Raw genomic sequence first — 20,391 nt, 5'->3', positions numbered from 1 at the left:
GGGCTGGACATGTCTCGCTCTCTCTCCCTTCAGGCTGAGCACTTTGCCTGCCACTTCCCCTACAACACTCCCAACCCCTAGCAGCCCAGGGAGCTCTGAGCAAGCCTGGGCCTGTGCTGCGTCTGCACTAGAGCATGGGGCTGGCCCTAGGGCTTCCGCTTCCATGGCTGGCTGGGTGGGAGAGCTGGGCTGTGCTGAGCAGTGCAATCGCACTGTAGCACGAAGGAAGCCCCTCTCAGCAAGCCCTGCCCCACTGTGGGGCGGGATAGAGCTAACCATTGGCAGCGTGCTGGCCTGAGCAATTCTGTGTGCGTTACAGAAACAAACAGCCCTTCCAGGGGGTTCCAGCCCAGGGACAACACGATGCCAAGGAACCCGCCCAATTCAAGAGAGACCCTTCCCTTTTCTCTGTGCTATAGGCCACTTTCCCTACCGGGAGAAAACACAGCATGCGGAAAGGCTACCCACTCTGCTCTTAGCTTTCTCCTGCAAGCAGTAAATTAGCCAAGGTGGGGAAAGAAAAACAAAAGAGCAAGGGGAAGAAAAATGGGCAGGGACGCAATTTTCCAACACATCTGGTGTTCAAAGATCTGTGCGTTCCTTACATAAGGCAGTCACTGGTCTGTTTCTGACCACACCCATTTATAAAGTTCAACAGCCACTAAGACCTGCCTGGAAGTTCTTATTTCTGAAATCCCTTTGCAAGTGGGGACGAAGTGAGTGGGACTAAAGAGCCGTCCTTGGTGTCATTGGCAGAAGGTGAACAGCTCCCCTCTGACATCCCAACTTTCCCGAGGGTAAGTAACCACATAGGTTTATTTTCTCCTCTCTAGTCTGAACTCTCACTTTTGGCTGGGTTGTGTCCTAGTCTTGCTCCTTTCCCTTAAACAAACCACTCTCTGGCTGGTTTGATAATGTTTTGTTACAGTGGCTTTGCTTCCTAAACAACAGGATCCTATCTACCTGCAGATCAGGATTTAAAGAAGTTGTCTATTTACAGAGGGGTAGCCGTGTTAGTCTGTATACAGCAAAAACAACAAGAGTCCTGTAGCACTTTAAAGACTAACAAATTTGAACTGGGCATCACATGCCCTGGGGTCATTTTTCAGCTTTGCTACCAACTGGTTGGGTGATGTCAGATAAGCCATTCAACCGCTGCCTGACTCAGTTTACCCATCCATCCATTGTTAATAATAGTAATTCCTGCCTAGCACATGGAGGGGTTGTGAGGCTTCATTAATTAATACGTGTGGATGAAAGGACCTGTAGAAGTGCCAGGTGTTTTGTGTCACAAGCTTGAGTCATGCACTTTGACTTTGGTGCTGTATGTAGTGTGGGAGATAGAGAAGCTGGAGAAAGAAATGCCAGCTTGTCACCTTGACTGAGACGAAGACACGCCAAAATGATGGTAGCGAATTAACTGCTAGCGAGTTAATGGTGGGCTGGGTGGGGTGCGGGGCAGAATTCCCTGGGGTCCTGAAGCAGAAAGAGATTCCTAGTCTGTGAAAGCCCCTTTTAGGCCACTGGAAACTAACTGAGGTAACTCCCAGGTGGCTGATACATGGCAGTTACAATAGCTGATTATTTGGGGCTTGAGGGGGGCTCTATACTGGAAAGCCAGGGGGACTGGGCAGCTTGGAGCAACTGGGTGGCCCTACCTGCCTCCCCACCCTTCTTTTCCCCTCGCTCTGGGCTCCCATGTGACCTACCTCACCTTCTGCTCATTCCCAACCCTCGGCCCAGGACACCAAGCAGGGGGAAGGAATGGGCACTACAGGGTAGCAAGAGGAAAGGTTAGCAGGACTGGGCAGGGGCAGTGGGTGGGACACCCTCAGCAAGGAAGAGGGGCCATCAGGATGAGGAGGGGGACCTTTCAGTGCTTGTCAGGAGGAGAGAGGAGGCCTAGGGAGATGTGAGAAGCCTTCTTCTGTTCAGGTGGGAGAGAGGAGAGGAGAGATGAGACGACAGCGGGGCTCCTGTGTGGGGCAGGGAGAGAAAAGCCCTGGGGGAAGATGCCTCGGTGCAGAGCACTCAGCAGAGCGTGGGGGGGGGGGGGAGGAGGAGAAGTGACCAAAGCAAAGGGCACAGCCAGAGGCAGTAGCACTAATCTGACTAGGGGAGTGTGAGAAAACTGCCCAGTGAGGCTGAAGAGAGCTGCCAGTGGAGCAGAGCTGGCCAAACCTGATTCTTGGATCAAAAATCAAAGTCATGTGGAACTCTTAAGGGCAGATGCAGACATGCATGGCTGAGCAAGCGTGGCCTGGGACAGGCATGCAGGGGGCACTTGGCTGACAAAGCACCTAGGAAGCAATTTACCTACTGCAAGAACAATGTGGACCCAGAAAAACCTCTTGCTGATCCTCCCACAACACGCACCCCGCGCACCCCCTCAGACAGGCTTGGCATCTGGCCCCATCTCATCCCTAGGGTATCTCAGCCACATCCCACCCAGCAGATTCCATTCTGCCTGCTGTGCCTGACCATCCCTTTGACCAGACTGCTGGAAAAGTTATTCACAAAATTCCCTTGTCACAACCCGCCCCTGCCCCTTGCGTCTGTTGTGTCCTATCTGATATGTCGATTGTGTGCGCTCTCGGGCGGGGATTGTCCCAGGATGGCATTTCTTGCTGATCTCCATGCTAAGAAACAGTCACAGGGACACATTCAAACCTCCTAGGAGTGGACAGACAAAACAAACCAGAGCTAAGCATTAAAACATTCCCAGTATCCACGAGAGCAGCACTCATTTAACCACAGTATCGATAGCAAGGGCTATTCATTGAAGACAAGTCCCCAGAGTGCCAGCACTGGAATAGACACAAATGCCAGGAAAGGAGTGTGTCTTTGGCTAGGCCTTTCAATTGGGCGGCTGGCTGGCAGCCTGCTAGCGTGAACTAGTCCAATGACTCTCAATCTTTCCAGACGACTGGACCCCTTTCAGGAGTCTGATTTGTCTTGCGCGCCCCCGAGTTTCACCTCACTGAAAAACTACTTGCTTACAAAAATCAGACATAAAAATACAAAAGTGTCACAGCACACTGTTACTGAGAAATTGCTTATTTTCTCGTTTTTAACCATATAATTATAAATCAATTGAAATATAAATATTGTGCTTACATTTCAGTGTATAGTATATAGAGCAGTATAAACAAGTCATTGTCCATATGAAATATTACTTTGCTAGTTCTTTTTATGTGGCCTGTTGTAAAACTAGGTAAATATTTAGATGAACTGATGTACTCCCAGAAGACCTCTGCGTACCCCCAGGGATATGCATACCTGCGGTTCAGAACCACTGGACTAGAGTGACAGAGCATGGCCTCTTCCCCCCACAGTTACTGCTGGCAAATGACACCAGCCCCTCCCACATTCCCTTTTCCCTCTCCAAGGTTGGGAAAGTCTCTTAAGCACATGTGTAGGTCCTATTGACTTCAGTGAATGGTAGGGGATTGGGGGAGAGAAAATAGCAGGTAGCTAAGGCTCAGATCCTCAAAGGTGTTTAGGCTTCCAACTTCCATTGAAATCAGAGGTACTTAGGAGGAGCCAAAACCTTTGAGCCTAAGTGCTTTCCTGAATCAGACCCTGAGCACTTTTCCACTGGGGTCAGTGGGAGCCTGTCCTCTGCCTTCAGTGGGTGTTGGATCTGGTCCCCAATCCCTTCAATGATTGTGAAATTTGCCTCTCCTCCTCACATCAGGACTTGACAGTCCATCAAATAAATTTCTGCTGCTGTGGCTCAATGGTTTTAAAAAAAATTCCATCAAGCCCAAGAGAACAAAATAAAGATTCAAATCCCAAAAGCAACAGAATTCTGCTATTTTCCCTGCAGCTTGCAGGGCCAGGAGATGTCTGCCAAGGAAAGGCCATAAAATCTACTGTAGCAGCAGGACTAAATGAACCAGAAGCAACTAGCCTAAAAGCTGGGCATCATTTCTTGCTTTGTCTTCCCTCTTTCCCTTGCTTTTCTTCTTTCTCTCCTCCCATCTGCCTCTTTCATTCTCTGTCTCTTTGTTTCTACTTCTTTTCTTTTTTGTCTAGCATTTGTTCTCTTTTTCTCCCTCTTGTATTTGCTCTCTCTTCTGCCTGTCTTTTTCCTTTCTTTGGAAAACCCTCTCCCCTGCCCTTGTTTCTTAAAGAACTGTGAATGTGAGGGGGGTTATGTGGAACTCCCCGTGTCGCACACACACTAAAGCTGTGGTTAGAAGAGGCAGGCTCATTAGCACTGAGAAAGCAGAGTCCATGAGGTGACCTGATAAGGGGATTCAGAATGGCAAAGGGCTTAATGAAACAGATTGATGAACTTGTCCAGAGTGCAGCATTTCAGAAACTACAACGCATGGCCTAAACATCAGGAGTAAATAATGAACCCAGGCACCTGAAGAGTAATGACTATAAACGGTCAGGGAAGCTGATGGAAACACAGAGGATGTGAGCTCACACATCCGCACTTGCTTCTGGACAGGAGGCGCTACAGTAGTCTCAGATTTGGAGTGAAGTCTAATAAAAAATGGGCCATGGAACAATGCATCCATCAGTCACCCCATGTTGCTGGCAGGCAAAGGGTTAAAAATCTCTTCAGCAGATTGTCTTTCATCACCTGCCTGTCTTTACTTCAAGGAGCCCAGTCCTGGGGGCTGGGCTCACCTTGGGTTAATTACCCCATTAGAGAGGAAATCCAGGGACTGAAAATGAAAGCACATGGTATTAGCTAGTCTCTTTTGGGAGCTGGTTTATTCCTGGAACGAGGGAGTGATACTGGCTGTGAGATGCCCTTTGTTTATTAAGCTGTGGCTGTAGGACCAGATGCTAGACAGGTGGGTTTGTTCCTCTGCTGTCCTTAGTTTACTTTGCCCTCTCCCAAGCCAGGTAACATTTTCATCTTTCTAAGCTATCTTTTCTCCCCAGGATCTAATCTAGTGATTACTTGCTTTCTAAAGGTCTGTCAGTAAAGCTGCCTGTGTCTGAGGCTCAAAGGCCAGTCCAGTATTATCAAATACAGTCCTTCTATGGCCCAGATACAGGGAAAAAAACTGCAGCTGTTTTAATAATGGGGGAGGTGAGACAGACTGTTGTCTTTGGTCATAACAACTCAGCCAACTCTGTCTGACAACTGGCTCCTCTGCCCCCATTGATCTTTCTTGTCAAATCCAACACTGTCTGGGTTTTGTTTTGTGTTTAAAAACTCTTTCCAGCTCTCTAGGGAGAGCCTTGGGGGCTACAGCAACAGGTTAGCTCTCTCCAGCAGGCGCGAAGCAGACCGCTGTTTAATGCAACAAATCATTAGGAGGCTGAAAATTGGCTTTGTGCTCCCTTCCTCCCTCCCCCGCATCCTATGGGCGTGATTCTGATGTTGTTTGCATGGGTGAAACCCCACTGGTTTGGGTGGAGTTGCTTTTGGATTATGCTGGGGTAAGGGAGAGGAGAAGTAGCCCCTAGAAATTTCCAGCCACTCACCCTATTTTTTGCCTAAGAGAGAGAGAGAGAGAACTTCACAGCACGTGACCACGCTCCAGCGGAAGGATGCCAGGTAGCGGTACATCCCCCTCTGGAACAAGCTGGTCTTTACCTTGTAACCTTCATGTTATGCTTTTCATGTAGCAAACTATTAGGGTGGCTGCTAGGAGGATGTTGGGGGCAGGCTGGGGGGTAAGTCTTTTCAATGCTCCATAACATAAGTCTTTTCAATGTATAAGACTTTTCAATGCTCCATAACATGAAAAGGCTTTAGAGCCACCAAGACAACCTAGAAAGATAGCCATTTGTCTGAGCTCAGCCCAGAGGGAGAGTGAGCAGAGACCCGCTGCCAAGACAGACTGTGTTCTGATAAGACACTGCCTACACTTCAAACTGGAGGAGTAATTTCCAGCTCCAGGAGCCATAAGTGTGCTAGCTCTGATCAAGCCTGTGTGCTAACATAGAGCATAGCCCCAGCAGCAGGATGGGCTAGCCACCGTGCATACATACCCAGACTTGCATTTTGGACAAGTATGTTCCTTTGAGCCGAAATTTACCCCTCCAGCTCCAAGTGTAGGTGCGCCCTCAAGGTAAATTGGGCGAGCGCTGCTGTAATCCTGCTGTTCTAATTCAAGCTCTGCACCAGCTCATGGTCACCTGGCATGGGAAGAAACACTTGTATAGCTAACACCCAGGGAACTCTTCCTAGCTGCTCTCTCATCCAGCTGAGAAGTAAGTCATTCCTAGTAATAATACACAAGGATGGCAGCGTGGATCTGCCTCAAGGATTCCCAAACCCCAACTTCTGCTCTCCTAGCCAAGCAGCCATATACTGGTTCAGACCAATGGTCCACCTAGCCCAGTATCCTGTCTTCTGACAATGGCCAATGCCCAACGCTTGAGAGGGAATGAACAGGACAGGGCAATCATCAAGTGATCCATCCCGTCATCCACCCCCAGTAAAATAGATAAAGAAAATGGGAACTTTCCCAGATGCCCCAAGAAGGAAGAGATCCACGTTAAATAGACATAAGCTGCCATAGAGAGCGGCATGTCTGACAGCAGACACCCTAGTTTGGTGCTGTCTTTTCTCCAAGGCTGCTTGTCTTGCTCTGCTCCCAGGTGGGGAAACATCTGAATTCAGTGTTAGGGCTAAGAGAGCTGTTCAAGTATCTAGTAGGCATCCCTTCTCCGGAAAGCTTCATTCACCCTGTACTAAGTGGAGCCTCTTGAAATACCCTCGTTCTTGACTCTGGAGAAAGGAAACATCTATAAGCGCCAATAAAACACTTTTCAGATGTGTTGCTTGTATTCACCAATGTTAGCCACAGCAATGGTCTCTAGTTTAGCATGGTGCATGGGCTTACCTCATAGAGGACAGAGGAGGACGGTGACTTGCTTGTGTCCAAGTCTCATTTATTTGAAGGTGCTTCTTTCAAATAAATGACCTTTGACATTTTGTCAAGGCTCATCTAGTGTCTTAACATAGATACATTTTTGCTCTTACTGGCAAGCTAATCTCTCATCTTTTTGTTCAGGCCAAAGGTCCCTTTATCTTGCCTAGGAGCTGATTAGGATGTGGGGAGGGCTCTGATGTCAGAGGGGGGAAGTGCCATCTGAGAGAATAAAGTACTGTTTCTCAAGCATAATTATTGGACAACTGACACTTGGGGCGGACGTTGGAAATCAGAGATTTTGACGTGAATGCTCTGTTCACATCCTCTGTTATCTTTGCTGAGAACAGAAGTTCTGTTTACATGCAGATTCTTGTCCACATTCTCAAGTTTCTGTGGTGAGATCAATCACCTAGGACTGATTACAGGTTGGTGAAAGGCAACTATGAAAAACTGCAGTGATAAGAACCTTGCAAGTGAATAGAGAAACAATTTGAGAACATCATTCCAGAAATGATCTCCAAGGTGTTTGATGTATTTCCCTGTCAGTAAATTGTCTTCTAAAAATAATGGAAAGAAAGCATCCCTAATGTTCTGACAAATATTTTCCTTTGAGAGAAAGGGAAAGTGGAGGGGAACATCTTGTACATTCTGTTTCAATGTAATCTGGAGATCTTGGGTTTAGACAGCTGGCAAAGCTGGACATCAGTTAATTTCATATTGAGGTTTATGGTGGAGGAAGAAGAAACATAAAATACTGCAGGGTGTTTTCTTTGCTAGTTGATTGAGAAGTGGCGCATTCAACATGAACAGGAAACAATGACATTGTGTTTGATATTTTTGGATTTTCAGGTTCGATAATGTCTTATTCAATGTCAGTCCACCCTATTGTTTCTTTACCCACATGAAAATGTTTAGTTACCTAAAGGTTGCTATGTGAGGTTCAAAACAACCATGATGTGCATCACTTAAAAATCTCAGAACTAGAAATCCCAATTTAAGGTAGGGTTCAGGATGAGTTATGTAACTTTAGCTCCTTGTGCTAATAGGTACATGCAGTAAATCAAACAATTATCACTGACCAGAATCCAAACTACTTCACTTTGCCCCTGTAAAAACACACTTGCAATAACCACAGACTAAATCAGCCTGTTTTAGAAACAACACAACTGTTCCATAGCTACATGAAAACTTCCAGACCTTAATGTTGAGGCAGAAGCATTACAAAATCTGGCCTTTTAGACAACCATACGTAACTCACAAATACAAAGTTCCTCTAACAACTTGGAACTATAAAAATATGCTACAAACAGCAAACCTTCCCCCTGAGCAAAATAATTCCATGAACCCTCTCTTAGACATGGATGTGGAGAAGCTTGTGTAACTTACATCAACTTCCTCAATCCTCTTCTGCGCGCCATCTCCATTACGCTGTGCCAACGGGAAATGCGTACCCGCCAATGCAGTGCTACTTTTTTTGGAGAGGTGGTTTTATTAAATCAACTTCTGGATCAATTGAGTGGGTCTTCGCTTTCACTAAGTCGATCTGGATAAATCAATCTGACGTGGTGAATTTGCCACCTTCAGTGTGTACATACTCTATGTCTTTGGATTAAAACAACAATTGCTGTTCCAAAGTTGAGATTCATTACATCATCATTCATTACAAGTATATGCATTTAAACTAATATATAGACAAATAACTCCGTACAACAAATCACAGTGTAAATTCTCCACCTAGAAAGTATACTTCATGTTTAATATTAAAGGCATATAAAAGACTAATAGAAGTACTTGGGGCAGAGTTAATGGTGACTTAGTGCTGTTTCTCCTGCAAATGCAAGGATGGAACAATCTTGCCTTTGTAGTCATGACAGCTTGTCCGTTATATAGTGCAATATGGCAAAAAGTAAATCTATGCATTTAGGAACAAAGACTGTAGACCCTACTTATAGGATGGGGATCTCTATCGTGGGAAGTTGTGACTCTGAAAAAGATCTGGTGGTCGTGGTGGATAATGAGCTGAACATGCGCTCCCAGTGTGACACTGTGGCCAAAAGAGCTAATGCAATCCTTGGATGTATAAACAGAGGAATATCAAGTAGGAGTAGAGAGGTTATTTCATCTCTGTGTTTGGTACAATTGTGATTGCTGCTGGAATACTGTGTCCAGTTTTTGTGCCTGCACTCCAAAAAAGGGTGTTGATAAATTTGAGAGGGTTCAGAGAAGAGCCACAAGAATGATTAAAGGATTAGAAAACATGCTTTATTGTGATGGACTCAAGGAACTCTATCTATCAAAGAGAAGGTTAACAGGTGACCTGATTACAGTCTATTAGTATCTACACAGAGAACAAATATTTAATAGCGGCTCCTCAATCTAGCAGAGAAAGTTATAACCCAATCCAATGGCTGGAAGTTGAAGCCAGACAAATTCAGTCTGGAAATAAGGTGTAAATTTTTAACAGTGAGTGTAACTAACCATTGGAACAATTTACCAAGGGTTGTGGTGGATTCTTCGTCACTGACCATCTTTAAATTAAAATTGGATGTTTTTCTAAAAGATATCTTTACTTTGGGAAAGTTTTAATGCCTGTGTTTTACAGGAGATCAAACTAGATGATCCAAAGTCAGAAGGGAACATTGTGAATTTATGATCACAGGTAGCAGTTTGGATACCTGATGGTTATCAGTAGTCTCACCCACTACTTCTCATTCTTCTCAATCTACAGCATGTTAGTTTCTTCCAAAAGTTTTCTTTGTCTCAGTCTGCTCTTTGGATGTCTTGCAACTCTCTTCTCCCCCGCAAAAAAAATTATTCGTGTATTAGAATTGATAAGTGTAACAAATGGGAAGCTTTTGCACTTCTGATGTACTATAGAACATTAATAAGGCATATGTTTGAAGTTAAAATTCTATCCTACGTAACTTAAGATATTCAAAAGGGATTACGTGCTTTGCAGTGGACTTCTGTGCATTTTCAAGGCTAGGAAATAGATTATCATATTCCAATATTATTAAGCTAATATAAATGTTTAGTAGAACTTCAGTGTGTCCCCCCCACCCCACCCCACCTTTGGTGATGGACTCCCCCAGGAAAGGAGTCACACTTTTATTTTAGGAAGCATGGAACCTTAGCCAGAATTACTTTTTTATTCTTGTAGTTAAGTCCAACTACTTTAATGTTTCAATATAATAGAGCCAGGACACTTGTTATAGTGGCTCATGCCCTGAGGCAGGAAAACTTGGGTCAAAGGTGGGAAAGGGGCTGGCTGGGAGATTGATAATGAGAGTTTTGGAGTCTTTAATGATTAGGTTGCTGGTTAAAATAGAATCTTGCTAAAGGCCAAAAGTTAACATCTGATGGCATTAACCAGCAGGCTGAGCAAGAAGGCAAAAAAATGAAGTGCTCGTGTTCCCAGAGGTAGGAAAATCCAGGGGTTAGGGCACTAGGAGTTGGGAAAACTGGTTCAAGTCCCTGTTTTGTCACAGATGTCTGTGTGACTTTGGGCAAGTCACTTAGTCTCTCTCTGCCTCAGTTGCTGTTTGTTTGTTCGCTTGCTTGCTTGCTTGCTTGCTTAATGATAACAATACTTCCCTACCTTGCAGGGATGTGAAAATAAAGACACTAACAACTGAGTGGTTCAAATACCATAGTAATGGGGCAATATATATACCTAAGAAGACTCTGAATGCTTTCCTCCATAGAAGAGGTACCTCTTAATCCGAAGTAAGACATATTGGCATAGTGTGGGAAGGCTGCTGTTGGTTTCATTTATAAATAAGCACATCAGTCTCCAGGGCAGTCAGTATGGAATGTTTCATGAGCTCTAAATAAATATGAAAAGGGATGGATTCTTGATTCTTTAGTCAGTGATTAACTAATGTGCTTCTCTGAAACTGTTAATTGAAAAGTAACTAGATGGAGGGAACTCATTAACTTCAATGATCAGTGCAGTGCAAACATCAAATACTGAGGAATTAATCAGAGTGCTTTTCAAGGGAAATATAATTAGTTATTGCTCCTGCTAAGTAAATACATTGGCACTTGAAAGAGAAACTACTACTGCTTGAGAAACTGCATGAAAGGTCTGGAGCTAGTAAAAATGTGCAAACACTTGTGAGAACAAAGGGGAAATTGGATCATCTGGGACCTGCAGGTGGCAAAGCTGTGTCTGTGGGATTTCTTACAGACAAGGAAACAGCAGATTTGCATTCCATGTCCCCCTTGAATGCTGGTAAGTACGCAATCTGCCATACTGGAGACAGAGATTGGCAAGAAGACCAGTTCTATCATTTAACTAAGCACAGAGCTGGTCAAAATCTTCTGACCCAATGGAGGGAAAAGCTTTTGAACATCTGGCTTCATCAGAAATTTCCATATGAAAAAAATCAGTTATTTTGATGAGGGCTTTTGACTTTTCAATTGAAGAAAATCAAAATGAAAGTTCATTTTGAATCAACACTTTAAAATGTCTTTGGACATTTTCAGTTTTTGGAAACTGAAACTTTTTGATTTTTATACTTCCAGTCATTAGATTTTTGGGGGTCCACCCAATGGGCAAAAGTTGGCAAGTAGCATATGTGAAAAGTGAATTTTCCCCACTTACCACCTTCTCCGACCTTTTTTTCCTTTGGAATTGAAGGGGGGAAGTTTTATATTAAAGAACAAAATTTGCATTTTAAGTCAAAGAAAAAAAAATTCAGTTAGATTTGAAACTAAAAGTTATGCTGAAAAACTCAGTCTCTGTTGGAAAACTTCAAATGATTATTTTTCAGATGGAATTTTCTGGGAGGAGGAAGTGTTGGTTTTCCAGCTACCTCTAAGGTGTCTCTGAACTTCACAATCTGGTGAGAACTTAAGGGTAATGGAAGCAGTCTTTGGAAGGCCTAATATTCCCCTGGAGGGGCTGCAAATCTTTGTCTGCCAAAGCACTGTGAATGAGCTGTACACACAAACTCTAGCCTATTGCTCCTAACAGTGTCACAGCCAGTTACGATATGCTTTTTTTCAGCTGAACTTTTATCATGTTCTAGTCAAAATGTATCAAGATGGGCAAGTGGTAGGTTCTCTCTCTTTGGGGTGTAGTGCTCTGCTCTCTGCCCAACTTAAGGAGGGGAGGCCTAGGCTTCACTCAGGCCTATACTTCTCAAATATATCTGCAAAGATATTGGCCTGTCTCCAAGCTCTAGACTGAAGACTGGAAGAGCAGTGTGACACTGTTCAGGGCAGCTGCACCTGTTTTCCCCTTCCAATGTCTTTCTCCTTCCTGAGCAGAGTTTCTCCAGGCTGCGCCGTTTCCTGCCTACACTATAAGTTTCCCAGCATACTAGGCTGCCTAATTAGGCCAGAGCCTGTGCTTTGCTTTCCTCTCGGAGACTATAAACCACATAATTGCCCACTGTTATAACTTACTATAAAGCCCTTTTTAAACAAACACATTTATTCTTAAGGTGAAAGCATTACAGAGAAAACATATACAAATAATAGATCCTGTACACATGCTAAAAGCTTACTACCAATCAGTCTTATAGGCCTCTGGAAGCCAAAGGCCTTCCCAGCCTTCCTAGGAAGGATTGGGGCCCCCATTTGGACAGAAGTCTTGTCCGTTGGCTGTGATAGGCCCTGAGTCAATTTAAACTCAGGCTATTTATCCAAAAGTCTATTGTCTCTGGAGAATCCAGTTTGAACCTGTATATGCAAGCCTCCCCAGGAGGGGTGGTACTCTCTGGAGTGTTACAACCTGAGTGAATTTGCCTAATCACCACCTACTGTTCTTAGTTCCAAGGGGGCTGTAGTCACTTCCCCCATGGAATTTCATGCAATCCCTGGCCCACAATGATATGTAAACTTAATACAGTGAGCTCTCCCAAAGATATTGCAGGAAATTGCCATATCCGTCACAACGTAAAAAGTGCTAACAGAAATTAGGCTGTGTTAGAGGGAGACTATAGCAGGCCGGTGCTTAATTTGTGTCAGGGCTTGCCAGGGATGAGCCCCGGCACCTCTAGGGTGGGCAGTTCATAGCCTGGCATCTCTGGACTTGCTGTATCAGTTTTGAATGTAAAAAAATTGCTTGAGCCCAGGCATCTCTTTCATTACAAATTAAGCATTACAGCAGGCTGTGCAGCATAGGATGCCTGTTGTTGACTCAACTTATCTGAGCCCTAAAGAACTTCCTTTAGATTTCTTTTGCTGTGAGGAAGGTTTTAAGGTAGTTGTGTTAAAAGGTTTCATTTGAATTGTATACGCATGCTGAACTGATTGAAATACCTGAACGTAAGCCACAGTCTCCTTCTGATGAACTGTAGTTGCTGTCTTTTTCCTGCTTCCTGAATTACAGACTTATAACTGTGTAAACCTTGTCTGTTGCTTTTAAGGAAAGATAATATGTGAGGAAGAACCGACATATGGTCTCCTTGACATCCTTAAACATTCCCAAAGCTTCAAGAAGAGGGAAGGAAAGACCATGTACACCCTTACCCCTTCCTTTCTCTACATTCTACTTTGACGCTTTGGATAGCTACGCTATGTGTAAAATTGGGAAATAAGATGCAACACACGAAAGATCTCAAAATGTTCAATCCCAAAACAGATATTTTAATATCTTTTAAAGGATTGTTTAGAAACTAACCTAAATAATACTGTGATCTATAGCCTCCATGTTCTGATGTCATCTTTCTGGAATGTGCTTGCTGTGTGTTCTGTGCCAAATACTACTTTAGGAATTTGTGTTTTTACAATACCAGCTCTGTCCTTGTCAATTTCTGGGAACTTGCATGCAGGTTCACAGCCTGACTTCTGCTTGCTTTGCTTTATAACAGCAGGGCCCAACTACCACTTTAGGTCAGGCCTCATACTTGGCCTGTTATACTAGGCCTCATGTCTCAGGCTCTCACTTTCTACTACAATATGCACATGCTATTGGATATAGGAATGTTAGAGATTAAGAGTAGCAATTGTGAATTTAGCATAAGATATCACTGGTTAGAAATCATGTTCCTTGTTTATACTTCTGGACATTATTCTAGATAACTTCAAAACCAGAACAGCTAGAGTACTCAATATTAGGAGCTAGGATATTTATTTTATAATGAACCCTGGAAGTTATTTGAAATCAAATTGAGGAATAAAATCTTCCTATACTTGAGGACAGGATGGGAAAAATTCTCCTCAAATTAAAGCTAATAGCAAAGAGAATGAAGCATAAACTTTAAACTTCATGATTAATGAAACTTTGAGAAAATACATAAATTTACAACATAAGGAGACTGTTAATTGTTTCAAGAAGCATTAGCGGAGAACCAAACTAAAAATTTTTGAAATAATTTTGTTAGTGTTATACACTTATAATGACAAGTAAGAATTAAAGAATTGAAACTACATGGAACGACTAGTTTTTCTGAATCATGGATGCCACCAACTGGATGGGTAAAAGTGTGCAAAGACTCCAGACCTGCCAAAATGATGGATTTGTCACCTCTGTCCTGAAGATAGGACATCAAATTTTGGGGGATGACCAAAGAAAAGGCACCAAAATCAGGAAAATGATCTTTCTGGGGGATGGTTCAACTCATCAGTCCACCTGACTGGAAGAAGGATGCATAAAAGATGCACCACTATAGGATGAGTAGAAGCAGCCTCATCTAAAGATCAACATATCCAGAGTGCAGAGTTGTCTTGATCTGACCTAGAGAGAGTGAATGCTCACTTCAAGCAAAGTGATCAATCATTTGATTTTCTTTACTTGAGTCCTTTATGGATAAAAACCTTTGGGTTTGGGTTCTGGGCCCAAAATTCCAACCATAAGCCCATCTTAGGAAAGAGGAAGCTTTCCTGAAGCTCAGAGACACCAAGACGATCCCACTACCATTTGAGAAAACTCGACTGCCTTTGGAATTAAGGATGAGACTATCCTAATCTGCTTAAAGTGTAGAGGGACTGGAAAATTAGCAATAAATACTGAAGTATTCCATAGGGAAATTCTGTACTTCAAAGAGTTCCAAAGGGGTAGCCTGATGACCCATTCTCACCTCCTACTCAATGGTTGTCATCAAGCCTCAAGTACTTGGCTTCCCCATTGTTATCTATGCCCTTCAATATGTAAATGTTGCCTTCTATATATTTTCTGTGTTTCCTATTTTGCTGTATCATTTCTACAACTGCATCTGAGGAAGTGAGCTGAGGCTCACGAAAGCTTATGCCTACTGAAATTAAAATTGTTAGTCTTTAAAGTACTACAGCACTCTGTACTACTAAAGTACTCTGTACTTCAAAGGTAACACAGAACTTCACTGTGGAGAACAAAAGTATTGCTTTCCTAGATAATTAAATTAATTGGAATTCAGACCTTTGTTCCATAAATTCAGTTTCTTGTGCTGGTAGGACTTAAATTTGGGGATATACAAAACTGATCAATTTAACAACTTCCATACCTAATATTGAAATCATTGTTTCAAATAGTAGAAAAGACCACACTAGGAACAAAAAAAAATGTTCCACTGAATTAGTTTTGAGATTTTGAAACCTCTCTCCTAAGAACAATAACTGGACTGGATTTAAATCTGACACATTGATCATGAATTACTTTAGTGCCTGATTTTAATTGCCTGTTTCCAAATAGAGCATTGTAGCCTTAAAAGACATAGCATTTTTGTATGATATTTTGCTATCACCCAGATTACTCAAGTTATCTTCTTTACTGCTTATAAGAACGAACACTGGTCTTATAATTGTTTTGCTGTGTATATACATGAATTATTGTGTCATGCTTTTGTGAGAGATCAGTGTTTGACAGTTACCTCTTGCCGTGCTAAGACTTTCCATAGAAAGAAGTACTAATGAGAACTTTCTAGCAGTAAGAACATCACTCTGTCCTGCTATTCTCCGTATCAAGTTCACCCTAACCCCTCCTCAACAGTATATCTTAACTCCTAACCTTGCTTCAGTCTTCATATGTGCATGCTACAAATGCTAAAATACTCTTCTACACTGATTCAGATTTGGGTTGTGTATAAGAGACACTCTCTCTTCTCTGTGCAAATTGATTTGGGTGGCATAATCACCCCACTGCATCCAAATCCAGTTTTTCCAGACACTTTGCTTGATTTCAACTTCCCCCTTACACACTGTTTGACTAAACTGCTTCTCTAACTCCACACGCAACTAGAGCTACACCATCCACTCTGTACTAACAATCTTCAGCGAGGTGTGTGTATGAACACTGCATGACCTTAAACTGTACTGTCATATGATTTTGAAACTTATGTCTCTGATGATGGAAAAAACATTTTCACCTATGATAATTTAAACTTACAGATAAGCAAAGTAAGAAAAATGCTGCTTGAGAACTTATTAAAATTTCATTTAAGGATACTTACTTCATATATTTTGACGTGTGATGCTGATAATCTGTATTTTAATTTATTATAAAGCTCTAATTTTTTAATCTCAACATATGTCATTAAATAATTGTGACCCCCATCGTCTGCCCTCCTGTAATTTCCTGCAACTGTGTATATTTAAATAGGTAAAAATAAGAGCTTAAAATAAATATCAATATTATCCATTGAAATTATAAAAGAAAAAATCAGATTCAGACAAGCCTACATATTTTTGACAATAGATTGAAGTCTAGTATTGTTTTGTGACCTAATATACTTTAATTTGCATCTGGGTTGTATGGCAATATTACTTTAATTATGGACACTGAATTATGTTAACTAATGCCTGACTACTTTTCTACCTCAATTGAACAGAAATACTCTCTTTGAAGCATTAGCATTCCAAGCAAACAACGGAATACCATTGTGTTCATCACTGCTTGTTGAAGTTTATACTCATGATATTAGTCCTTCAGACACAGTTTGATTAACTATCTTTTAAATTTTCTCATATTCTAGAATTTCCCACTTGATTAAGATGTTGTTCGTTTAACATTAATACATGTTTATACTGTAACTAATTTACATACTCTCTTTTGGTGGCTGGTTTTGTTTTATTTTCTTAATTTAACAAACAATTTCTTTAATCCAAAGTCAAGTTTCTTTTGTTAATTTTGGTTGGCATCTGCTAAAGTTTGGGAAAAGAACTCTTGGTGACAGAACATGGGATCAGCTCCCTGGAATAATCTAATAATTTCCATATCTGTTTGGTTTTTCTTTCACTGAGTTAGCCATACAAGAATCAATTAATAAATCCATCTAATTGACTTTTTTCCCACAGTTTTCAATTTTGAAAGTTTGATTTGGGTCTTTTGGTCTCTAACGTTACAGTTACCTGGCACTTCATATTTTCCCAGGCTCTCGGTGGGAAGAAAGGAATTTAGCTTCTGTTACTTTGTAAAATGTGGGAGGGAACTGATGCTTTAGCATGCTGAATGGATTGAAGTGGGTGAGAAGTGCCAATAACTACCTGAAGATCAAGAAGGTCTTGGTGCAGGGACTGTATTTCCCTATTTGTTTGCTCAGTGTTTATTCACCATAGGGCCCTGGGCCTGACTGGATTCTTGTGGGTGCTACCAGAACAGTGGTTCTCACAACATTTTTTTTGGTGGCCTCAGAGTGCGGGTATTGCAGTCCCAGTCATGTGGTTTATGTGAACTTCAAAGGGAATTTGCAGCAAATCCAGAAGAGTAACCCCTAACCCTGGGTCTGATGTTGCTCCCGGTGGGAGCACCTGGCTTGTTTGGCTTTTTACATGAAGTTAGCGCTTCCTCCAGTATTACATTTTTTTTATTGGGACAGTGTTTTACAGAAAAAAAGCAAATGTATTAACTTCTGGAAGTGGAAGAACTTTTTGCCCCATACTGTGAAAATAGTAGTAACTCGGCTGGTGCACTGGGTTTTTAGATAAAGCTTCTGTGTGTTTCAGACTGTTAAAGTCTATGACAGACCTTAACACATCTCAGTGGTAAGGCTGCTCATCCAGCCGTAACTCTCTCGTTTGCTGTTCTTCCCCTCCATGGAAAAGAGAAGTCAGATTGGCTTTGAATTTCCTGCCTAGCACTGAACAATGTCACAGCCCTAATGTCTGAGAAGTACTTGTATTGGCTTTAATTACTTTATAGTCCCTCCCTCTCGGTCTCCTGCTGCCGAGAAGCGTGTCTGAGTGAAATACTAACAAAGCTTCCAGAGAGCTGGAGTCGGCGAGAGGTTTTAGAGGTTAAAGCCAATTGCAGAACACTGCTTGCTGGAGAGTTCCAGCACTTGCTGCTTCAGATGGCAGCACGCAGTAATTGTTCTGACTAGTCACAGCAATAAATCCTGGGAGCCAGGAGGCAGGTTCAACAGGGAAAAACTAGGCTGTCCACTTAGCACACCAGTGTATGCCACCTAGCCAGAGGTCTGGGGTAAGTACTGAAATATTGGTCATAACATCGGACAGTACATCTTTAACTTCATGCTGCAATGTGCACACACTCCCTTACGATCTTTAAGACTGCAATGCAGTGGCTCTTATATAGGGGAGGGTTGTTGTCCTCCAGTGGCTGGGCCCATGATAGGCTAAGGATCCTAGCAGCTTGCCTTTAGCTCTGGTAGTAAAGACCTATGTTCTTGGTTCTGGTTCTAGTAGTGGCTCTGCTCAGGAGTGCCTGCTTTGCCTGTAGCTCAGTCCTCTGTGCAATCCTCTAGTTTCTACAGCAGCCAGACTTTTTCTCTTGATCTCTTCCCTGATATGATCCTTTCTTCTGGCTGGAGGCCAAGTATATTCAACTTCCTGGTTGTCCCTTCCAAATGCATGATTTTTCTTTCTGCTCTCACAGGACTCGGTCACTAGATTGTCCTACTTAGAAACAGAAAAGTGCCTCTTAGATCATAGGATCCCCTGCAAGGCTGGGGCCATAGTCTCCTGACAGAGACACACTGGATGCTCTGCTTGTTCTAAGTCAAAAGGACACGCTTGGGAGCTGAATTCTCAGCTGAGAGTTAAGATGCAACAATGACTGTGACAGTAACACTTGAACATAGAGCTCAGCTGTGTGACAGGCACAGCCCAGAGGAAGGGGTCTGGCAGAGCTGCACTGCCCCATCAGGAGCCTGGGGGGGCCCTGGCACCATGAGGTGCTCCCAGGTAGACAGGCTGGGGGCATTGACACAGCTGTTCCCTGTGTCTTTCCAGCTGTGTTGAGCTGGGGGTGTGAGAGGTCAGGTCCTGGTTGTATCCTTGCACCCTTTGGGGTGGCTGTCATCTACAGGGGGACTGGCTGGGCTTGACCCCCATGCATGGGGCTCAGGGGCTGAGAGGCTTTGTACACTGTGTGCAGTCACCCAGCAGCTGGGCACAACCCGGCCCTTCATGGTTGGGAGTGATGTCCATCACTGTGGCATTTGGGTAACTTGCACTGATGAAAACCAGTGAGAAAAGAGAGGTCCCTTTTTAAAGTAAAGGGCCTATATGATATCTCTCCCCCGCCCCCACTGTAAGAATGGTTCACCTATCAGTCAAAAGCCTGACTGGACAGGGCAGGAAAGTCTGACGCTGTGCCCCACCGCAGCATGCCAAGCTCAGGACTGTCAGGCCACACAGCACTGCTTCCAATGAGACAGAAGCTTGTGGCTTCGAGCGCCAGCCTCGCTGCGCAGAGATGTCGTCCTTCAGGTCAACCACTGCAAAGGGACCCCTCCTGCCTAGCTCAGGTGCGGATGACAGACCCGCGGCACTTTCTGCAATGCTCAAAGGACAGAGCCAGTGCGCTAGCCAGACTCGCTGCCAATAAACAAAACTGTCTTTACGATCCAAGGCTGAGTGCGCTATTGTTGGCGACATAATGGCTGCTCTGTTTCCATGCATAGTAACTGTACTACAAGCATGCCACTGATTTTGGAACAATCTAGTGTCAAGCAAGCTCTGAACCTGTGCAGAGACGCTTCACCTCTTCACCGTTAACTGCCTGTCATTAAGAGTCACGTGCATAACTGCACATGCAGTAGATTCGTTTTGTAATGACCTATGTGACTGAGAGAACTTTCAGCGCAGTGGCTGGGATGAGCAATACAATGGCTACTAGTAGACAGAGGGCCAACGGTGGCAAACTGGCCTCTGTTTGGCTGGAATGATGGGGGTGTGTTCAGCTAATCTCCTCCCCAATGGGCCAGCCCGCTCACTCTGCTTCCATCCTGGCTGCCCTGGTCCTTCCAGTGGCCTCCCCACTGGCTCCCCTACAGCTCGCTGGTACCGCATGTGGCCTCTGCCACAGAGCAGCAAGAGCTAGTCTGACCTGGCTGGAAATCACATTCCACCTTGGGACTGTTACATCACTGAAAAGGGTCAGTCCCGTCTGCTCTTCACACACACACAATGCCTCTGACTGGATTCTCTCTGTGCACAGCAGATGCTTTGGTAAGGTACCTGGGTAGTGTGGCTATTGCACTAAGTGTGCTGCTGGTTGTATTCAATCTGTGACTAACCTGTACTGTTCAGATGGGGGAAAATCATAAGCAACTAGAAGAAGATGCATTTATTTTCTTATTTCTGGTGCAGCTCTTTCTAGGGAAACAGGAAGGAAATGGCATCTGTGGCAGATGAGAATGGGTTAGGGAAA

General features: G+C 43.5%; 1 protein-coding gene across 3 annotated transcripts in view; it reads left to right on the top strand.

Annotated features, from left to right (window-relative positions):
- The first annotated feature begins 698 nt into the window (after nucleotides 1-698).
- The window catches only part of GGT1 (gamma-glutamyltransferase 1), a 45,621-nt gene continuing 25,928 nt past the window's right edge, over nucleotides 699-20,391 (top strand). The window contains exon 1 of one of the 3 annotated variants that reach the window (XM_067549996.1): nucleotides 699-797. Coding sequence is in view for 1 of the 3 variants with exons in the window: in XM_067549995.1 (XP_067406096.1) it covers nucleotides 4,804-4,814 (11 nt within the window). In the remaining 2 variants the exon portion in view is untranslated. Of the gene's footprint in view, nucleotides 798-4,725; nucleotides 4,815-10,629; nucleotides 11,086-20,391 lie in introns of those variants that run through there. The other 2 variants (XM_067549995.1, XM_067549997.1) reach the window with 2 other exon arrangements.

The sequence above is a fragment of the Emydura macquarii genome, unplaced genomic scaffold, assembly GCF_026122565.2.
Source record: "Emydura macquarii macquarii isolate MOO-44397 ecotype Brisbane River unplaced genomic scaffold, CSIRO-AGI_Emac_v2 contig_1254, whole genome shotgun sequence".
NCBI lineage: Eukaryota > Metazoa > Chordata > Testudines > Chelidae > Emydura > Emydura macquarii.
Note: the sequence above shows the minus strand (reverse complement) of the source record. Positions and strands in the feature narration are given on the sequence as shown.